Source organism: Solanum tuberosum, unplaced genomic scaffold (assembly GCF_000226075.1).
Source record: "Solanum tuberosum cultivar DM 1-3 516 R44 unplaced genomic scaffold, SolTub_3.0 scf00060, whole genome shotgun sequence".
Lineage (NCBI taxonomy): Eukaryota > Viridiplantae > Streptophyta > Magnoliopsida > Solanales > Solanaceae > Solanum > Solanum tuberosum.
Window position 1 is genome coordinate 1945411 of NW_006238985.1, and position 9111 is coordinate 1954521.

The 9111-nt window shown below is 33.7% G+C and overlaps 2 protein-coding genes across 2 annotated transcripts; one reads left to right on the plus strand and one right to left on the minus strand.

The window, feature by feature from the left end:
• Positions 1-965: 965 nt before the first annotated feature.
• LOC102598598 (STS14 protein) lies at positions 966-1933 on the plus strand. The gene has a single exon (XM_006344760.1). It carries the CDS (start codon positions 1300-1302, stop codon positions 1843-1845), a length of 546 nt encoding a protein of 181 aa, XP_006344822.1. The 5' UTR covers positions 966-1299; the 3' UTR covers positions 1846-1933.
• A 903-nt stretch (positions 1934-2836) lies between these two features.
• Positions 2837-7473, minus strand: LOC102584369 (uncharacterized). Its single transcript, XM_015307573.1, has 11 exons — positions 7038-7473; positions 6433-6502; positions 6053-6133; positions 5841-5957; positions 5118-5552; positions 4550-4947; positions 4358-4457; positions 4194-4253; positions 4033-4119; positions 3610-3738; positions 2837-3419 (listed from the first exon to the last, which is right to left on the minus strand). The coding sequence occupies exons 1-11, from the start codon at positions 7073-7075 to the stop codon at positions 3108-3110; spliced, it is 1827 nt and encodes a 608-aa protein (XP_015163059.1). The 5' UTR covers positions 7076-7473; the 3' UTR covers positions 2837-3107.
• Between the last annotated feature and the right edge of the window lie 1638 nt (positions 7474-9111).

The following is a 9111-nucleotide window of genomic DNA, read 5'->3' on the forward strand; positions in this document are numbered from 1 at the left end:
CACACTTTTACCACTGAGCTACGGCTCATTACTATTGTTGAGGGTGTCCAAAATACTTGATATATCAATATAAAGTAAGATTTGGCCTATTTATATAACGAAATTTTTCGACGAAGAGTGTCCAATTCTGAAGCAACCGTACCTCCGCCCTTGCATCCATATGGATGATCACTCTCCGAGCCAACTGAGTCATCATGAATGAATGACATGTAATTTAATATTATTATCTTTTTATGATTTCCAAATTAGTTTGCTACACTTTTGAATATTTTAATGAGTATTAGCTCTATCGTCTATAGTACAAATAAAAACAAAAAATTCACATCAAAATTTAAGCAAGTCAAAAGAAATCACCTACCTTTTTCATTAATTATATGATAAAGACGGATGAATGAATTTGACATCCAAAGTTAATTTACACTAGATATTTTCATTTTAATTCAACTCCAATTACATATAGAGAAGGTGGGTGAACACCTGCCGCTACACGGAGTACAGCACATAGCATTAAATGGAATTATATGGAAGATTGATTTTGAGCTGTTGGTCAATATATGAGCAAATCACATGCCTAATTTCATAATTTTCAAAGTAGGATTCAAAAAAATCAAACTTTAGGATAATAATAGAGAAAAGGGCTAAAAATATTTTTAAATTATATTAAAATAATTTTATAAATAATTTGATCTAAAAATATTTTTACGTTAAAGTAAAAAACCATGTCACGTCACACTGCTTTGTTTTTGTTCAATTCTGTGCGCGTAGCTCAGTGGGGAGGCAGGTTGTCACTCACGAGTCACGTGCATTAATCTTGGGCATGTAAGTCCAATATATGAATCCCAACTCTGCCCCACATGAACAAGATCCATTATGGAGGAAAATGACACATGAGTATATCAAAACCAATCAGGACACCATGTACAATCTTATTTAATATTTTACTAAATCATTACGGACTTAAAAAAAGAGCACCATGTCGGTTGTGTTATTAGCCTATTCATCTAACTTTTTTTGTTTTTGATATCTAATATCATACGTGGTTTATTATGTTTAGATAACTGCATCCTATTTTTACTGTTTATTGAATTTATACTCTGCATTGCTATGCTATTAGCTGTTATATTTTTCTTTTAATTACTATTTTGATTTGCTAAAACCTGATAATCTTTCGAAAACAAGATATCTACCTAGGAGAGAGAGTGATAAAATTATGGTTTTGGCAAAACTATCATTCACACCCCACCTATTATATATATATATGATGAAGAAAAGAAAAGAGAGTTGAAAGTAAGAAACAAAATGACCAACTTATTGTTCCTCCAATTCCTCCTATTAACCACTGCTTCATCCTTAACTCACATCTCTGCACAGACAGTTCCACCACCACCACCGCCGACATCCGCCGCAACTCCACCGTCCCGCGCGGCGCAAGAATTCTTGGATGCACATAACAAGGCAAGAAGTGAAGTGGGTGTAGGCCCTTTGACATGGAGTCCAATGTTAGCCAAAGAAACTAGCCTTCTTGTTCGTTACCAAAGGGACAAACAAAATTGCAGCTTTGCAAATTTAAGTAATGGCAAATATGGTGGCAATCAATTATGGGCTAGTGGTACCGTGGTGATCCCACGAATGGCTGTCGATTCTTGGGTTGCTGAGAAGAAATTTTATAACTATGAAAATAATTCATGTACAGGGGATGATAAGTGTGGAGTTTATACACAAGTTGTTTGGAAGAAATCGACAGAATTGGGCTGTGCGCAAGCTACTTGTTCGAAAGGACCTGCTACTCTTACTGTATGTTTTTATAATCCACCTGGAAATGTAATTGGGGAGAAACCTTATTGATGTGTGATTTTACATGATTTGTAAGGTAACTTTTGTGTTTTCAAGTTTGTAGCTTATAATAAAAAGTTACTCTGTTCATTTGCTGCTATTCTCCATTCACTTTCAGTATAATTGGTGCAGGGAGACTAAATCTAGAAGTTTAGTTTTTAATTCGGAATCCATTACATGAAACTTCGAGTTCAAAATTTAGTATTTTGTTGAAATTTCAATAAATGTCATATGTATATTAGGATTTAGGGCCGGTAGCATTTTATCGAAAAAAACTAGATTTGTTAAAGAATGAAAAGTCCCATGTTTAATGATGAGATGGATGGTTTACTTGTAAGGGTTATACAATCTAGTTTCTCTCTCAGATGGCTTTTGAGATTGAAATAGATTCATTTGTTTAATTACTATCAGAGCGAGAACCATTTTAGTTGATGTTGGGATCTAAATGAAATTTGATGAGGTGGGTGTTAAAAGAATGAAAAAGTCTCGTTTCATTGCAGAAATTCAGGCATATTGACACAAGGTTCATCTGAACCCATTATTTTTGACATAGAACATAAAGATATATTTAAAAATTCATGAAATTGCAACAAATAACAGATACAAACTCATAACTGAGTGGAGCGAGGGGCTTTAGCGGGAAAAGTTTTAATTGAAGTAGGGTGGAGCTCCTCTCCTTACCGTCAAGTGGCTTTCACTCCTCATAGAGGGTTAGAAAGTGTCAGTTCTCATAGCAAAGATATCATAGGTTCAATGCTAAGAATCTAAGTGTTGACCCATAAAACTTAAAATTCTGAATCCGCCTCAGATTGAATCTACCTGATATCCGCACCTTTGACCGGAGACAACCAAGAATCCTAATATAAAGAGGAGCTTGGGATTAAGACGTAGTTGATTGATATTTGATGCAACCACGCCCACAACAAATGTGAATCTGAATTATATATCAAAAACTTGAAGCCAAAAAATGATGTCGCATACAAAACACAGATTGTAGGCATTCTTCAGTCAAATCCTCCATTCTAACTCCAAAATTTGTATGCAGTTATACAGAAGAGAGAAAAGGAAATAAGTTCCTTCTGAAAAGGAAAACACAAAAGAAAAAGAGAGGTCTCACAAAACAATCTTTTCCCACTCTCAATAATTCCACATGAGATAAACAATGATTTCACTTACCCTTAACGAGACTCGAACCACAACCTATTGGTTGGAGGTCGAAGTGGCTTACTACTAATCAAATCTCTATAATCACTTAAACAAGCTTTAACACACCATTAAAGTAGACATTTCACCAGCTCCTCCATGATTAGATACCGGAAAGAAAAATTATGAGGTACATATTCGATGTTCTTGTGAGAATTCTTCTGCTGAATCATCTTTATGCTTCTTGTAAGAGATTCAGGTAAAGATTGCTGGATCATCTCTAAAACACCAGTTGGAAGTAGGCCAGAATCTTTAGCAAAGGACTCCACAACTTTTGGCAAAACAACTTTCTGATCCTTCTTCAGACCAAAAGTTGCTCTAATGTATTCTTCTTTTGCTGCTTCTAGCTCCTGAAACACTCTATTCGGTGTATAAACTCGAACCTGACAATGGAAACGTTTTCCCCGTGAGACAATCAAATGTCATAATTGTTTATCAAGTCCTGATGTCAATTTCTAGCCTTATAAAAAGATATTGCAGCAATGTTCAATGCCATGTAATTCAATTATTATTGAATACAAGGAAAAATGATAATCGCAAACTTTAAGGAGAAATGAAGATTATGGACAATACCGCAGGATCTGAATGATTGCCTGAGCAGAGTGCAAAGTGCAGAAGGGGTTCTGGATGTTCAATAGCATAGGTTCGTCTTTCATCGCCTGCGTTAAATTTTTCCCTAGAAGAAAGTAACAAGCGAAGCCACTACAATACAAGTACCAAATTTGAGAATGCCAACTATGAAACTAGTAAAACGAGACATGTAGGGATCAGAAAATACTAGGCATGAGTATCGGTCACTTAATATGAATACAGTAGGGACAAGATTTTTACAAGAAAAAGAAAATACTTAGATGCTTTTGCAAGTTTCTCAGATAAAGCTGGTTCATGAACTAACACAACTACTTGTAGAGGTTTTGTGTAGTAAAGAACATAGTTGCTGAATATGCAATTTAAGCAGAAATGCATGTATAACAGGAAACTATTTTAGAGGTGTACCTTTCCTGGATTAGACACCCGACATCCCAAGATAGAGTTCTGAATCACATTCGCACTGATTACATGACCACCGACATTATAGGCAGCCTGGATTAAGTAAAAAGGTTAGACAAAATCCACCAAACAACTCTTGGACAAAGAAATAAGTTTGTCTCACTAACCTTCAAGAGTAGATAAACTCTCTTCACAGTCTTTTGTGGAATGCCATAAGATAAAAATGCCTAAATAGGAATAGTTGAAAAACATGGTAAGCTCAGAGTGGATATGGAACTTCACAGACTTCTTAACCTATAATTCTGAAAGTTTAATCAAGAAGGATAATTACATGCATCACCAATGCATTATGTATGTTAATCCAGAATGCTAGCTTTTCTTCATGACTCAATTTTCCCGGATCTATCACTTCTAGGCGAGAAACAATTGACCTGCAATGTAAAACATTATTGTGCATTTTACAGCAAGAAATTGCTAAAGTACGACACGTTCCACGAGATGCCTGAATCTCAAATTTCCTTACCTGAAATTTTGCAACAAAGGCTCAATATCACCTAGTTTGTGACTATCTTTATATATACATTGTACTTCAACCATTGAGCTGTAAGGTCCAGTGGACTCCTTCAATCCTTCCACATGAAAAAGATTGTCACGAACATCAAATGATGAATCTTTCCTTGATCCTGGGCTCCATAGGTCACATTGGTCTTTCGTAGAAAAGGCACTCATTGATGAAAAGGATGAGGTTGGCGAGAGACACGGATTTGCAAGTGGAGGATCAGCAAGTTTGCAAAATATGGTGCACATGCACCTTACCATGTCCTCAGACATCTTGTTTGGTGTCTCTGGAACATGATCAGAAATACGGGTGCCAAGATGCTCCGCCAAACTGATTAAATTTGAAGAAGAATTCTGCGCGTACTGCAAAGTACCAATTAAAGTAAAACTCTTAATTCTCCACTTTTCATTGGTCTGCCATAGCGAAAATCATGACACTATAACATGGATAGATACAAAAGTAATATCTAATCATTTCCCTTTTCGTCAAAAAGGAAAAAGTGCAGTAAAAACTTATCTCTGATACAACGTACCTCCATCATAGATGAAGGTTGAGACTGACAAGCACGCAAAGCTTTGCCTGGTATATCCCCTGTTGTGGAAGCTCTCTTTGACAGATCCGAATGTTGAGTTAGTGAGGAACGACTTCGATGGACCACAGATTCTCTAACTCTGTCTTCTGCTGTGCTAGTTGTTTCTTTCCATGGATTTGACTCTGACTGTCTATCAGGCTGAGCACAAGAATTTGTCCTTCTCACTTTAGTATAAGATTTAGAAAATCGAAAGCACCTTCTCATTTTGGCATACATAGGAGATTTTAGTATATCATCTCTTGTGGGAGGATACAAGGATGAGCTCTGTTGATCACATGCTCTTTTACTATATAACGAAAGAAGATACTGCTCCAAACGCCCTTTTTCCGACTCTAGTACTGCAATTTCTCTAATCAGTTCTGTAGTTGGCTGGATCTAATTGAAAAAGACACATGACCAACACAGAGGGTATTAAAAACAACTCAAGAAAAAGCTCAATTTTGACAAGAATAACCATGAGTGCGACGGTGAAAAAAATTATGGCAAATTTACAATACAGTATGTGAGCTTTACACTAGCTATGTTACTTCACAAGAAGATGTAAGAAGTTTGAAATGCTTAAATTTACACAAACAACTGTCGGAATCTCTAACTAGAAGTAACCAGAATAATATGTCATACTATAGTGTTTTCATTAAGGTTACAAGGAACAGGAGGAGATACCTCAGGCATTGAGATCGTCTGAGTGATGTTTTGCGAGAAAGATTCATATCCCAATGCTTTCTCTAGAGAACGTCGAACTGTGAGTTGATGCTCTAATCTTCCCTCGAGTTGCATTATCTGTAAAGTAGTTAAGTTTTCGACCAATTTATACATTAATAATTTGTTGAACCAACTAGAATTAATTAACAGTTTCATCATCTCAATTTTCTTACCTCTTCCTTCAAAGAACTTCCGACTTCCTCAAATGACTGCTTCTTCTTGCTCTTACTACAGTCATTTCTATCACCCTTATCCTAGACAAAAAAAATAAAAAAGTATATCCTCAAATATCCCAAATGCTTGGTTAATCTAAGGTGTGTTCGTTGTTCATTTTCCTTCCTTTATCTTTGAGAGAAATTTGAAACTTTAGGCAATTGTTTGATGATGTAAAAACAAACTTGAAAGCGCACAAGGAAGAAAAACTACAATGCAAGTTAGCAAGATAAGGATCAAAAGTTCATGATGAGTCCAACAAAAAGTGTAACTTTTTTGTCACATTTTGCTATGAAAGCTCTAATATAAAAACAGGATGAACACATGGAAGCTTCCTTACCAAATTCAATTGATTAGAGTCCTCTACTGAATGATCCACATTGTCTATGAATCCGCGTGTATACGGGAAACTGCATTCGTGAAGATCAAATAGTAAAGAAAATGTTACAAAATCATACTAGCATAGAAGATTAAGCTAAAAAAAAAAAACATTTTCTGGAGTACAAAATGGCTCCTAATATAAACAAACTTCATACAAAAAACTAAAACACTAGGAAATTAACAAGAGAAAATAACAAAAGCCCTTCAATTTTCTTTTTTCCATTTTTGCTACAAAACCTTTGAACTTTTGCTTTTTAAGACCAACATCAATGAAATTGAATCAAGAAAATTGCAACTTAGAGAAACCCCAAATACAAAAAAAAACAGAGATTACAAAATACTACTCTCTCTGTTTCAATTTACGTGATATCATTAGGATTTCAGATTCTAACAACTTTAGTTTTGATGGTGACTTATAATAATTAACAATTCAAAATATTTAAAAGACAAAAGAAAAAATCACATACAAAGAAAAACTAATTGGACTCTCGAAAACAGAACGGTGCCACGTAAATTGAGACATAGGAATTATACATAAATAACAAGAAGAAATTAAATGGTTACCTCTTCGAACGCTTGTGTTTAAAATTGGTTACTTGCATTTGCAATATCTTTCTCCAACACCCTTTTCAAGAACTAACCTGAAAGCTTGCCATGAACATATATACTCTGAACTTTCAACACTAAAAAAACTTGCAAATACACAAAAAAAACAGCCAAGAAAAGGCAACCCTTTTGACAAAGAATTAAAGTAAGTGGTGCATATATACTCTTTTGCTCCAAAAAAATCTGTTACAGGCAGAGTCCCAATACACAAGCTTTTTAGTAGTAAAGGTGAAGGAACTAAACTTTTTCAACAAAGAGCACATTAAATCTACTAAGTACAACACCTCCAAAAGCAAAAATCTTTACTTGATTACAAGGAAAGTCCTTTAAAGTGATGGCTGAATAATGAAGTGCAAATTAAAACTATAACTTTACAAGAAATTGATGAAAATCAAAAAATAAAATTAATGACAGCTTATAATTGGATTACTAATTTAAGTTGACAAATCTTTAGACTGTAAATTATTGGGAGTAGTATAATTGAGTCATGGGTCTAGTGACAAGTGACAACAATGTTAGTAGACCATCCTAAGTTGGGGTTAAAAACACAATATATATCCGTTACGTTTTAATTTATTTGTCTTACTTCACTTTTTAGTTAATTTTTTTAAAAAAAGCGTCTCTTTCATTTTTAATATAATTCTTTTATTGTGAAATAGTTAAGAGAACAATAAAATATTTTGATACATTATACGTATTTCTAATTTTAGATTATAATATTCGAAAACTTATTTTTTACTTTTTAAAATTCTATGTAAAATAAAAAAATAGAGGAATAAATTGAAACAGGTCCAACTAGCATGTCTGAGGCCTTACCTTTGTTGGGAATTTGTGTTTTTTAAGTTTTATATTTTGAGACAATTAACAGAAAGTTTGTGTGCTTGAAAATTAGAGGTCTACTGAGTCCTGACACACTTGAACAAGTGTTTCATGTAGATCCAACAACTCAATAAATTAAGACTATATATTATATGTGCAAGTGTGTATAATTCAAGCATATTATAACCACTATTTATAAGGAATAGCATCTCATCAAAACTTAAACAATAAACATCTTTTTATTTGCTACTCATGGTTTTACCAAAAATATCATGCTTGTGCATAACCGAAAATCAACTAAGAAAAAATTAATTATTATTTGTTAAATTAATTTTAATCAAATATAAATAGTGTATTTTTTCGCTGAAGAGAGTTTGGATGAACCCTTCGACGCTACCTAGCTCGGCCCTTGTCCTAGAAGGTCTAGCTAGAGACAATCACTGCAATTTAAAAGCTTCGAGAAATCAATCACAAAATTGATCAACCGTTACATATATATCTATCTGAAAATCAATTTAATTTTTTATTGGTCTTCTACTTGAGGTTCCGAATTCACAAATTTCTTCTATATGTAAAATTGAATTTAAAGTAGAATCAAATGTAACAAAATTGATCAGTTGCTACACGTATATATATCTATTTATAAAATACAATTTTATGAAGGTGTGCTTATCATTCACGAGACATCAAAGAACACTTACCTAGCCCTAGGATGAGAGGAGAAGGGTTCCGGAGCTCTTGAAATCGAGTGAAATGAGGGGAAATGAGAGAATAGGTCAGATTTTACGTATTTATAGAAGCTGTCAGAGATCATTTACGGCCACTCATGTTTGGACCGTACATCGAACATGTATGTGGGCCGTAAATGGACAAGCCTTCTTAAAATCTAAAATTTGAATCTTGAAAACAAGATATGTTAGATGTCATAAGAAGTAAATATAACTTGATGGCATAAACATGATTTAAATAAAGAAGTATATATTACCTAATTAATCTCCATCACAATTGAGATCTAAATCTTGTAATTTAAAGTAATTTTGGAATACCTTTATTGTCATTTTATACTCTCTCAAGGGGGATCTATGTATACGGGTGGGGTGTCATCGCATCGAAATGTTTTGATTAAAAAAGATAATAATAATAAAAAAAAAAAAATAAAAAAAAATAAAATAATAATAATAATAGAAAAAAAAAAAAAAAAAAAAAAAATATA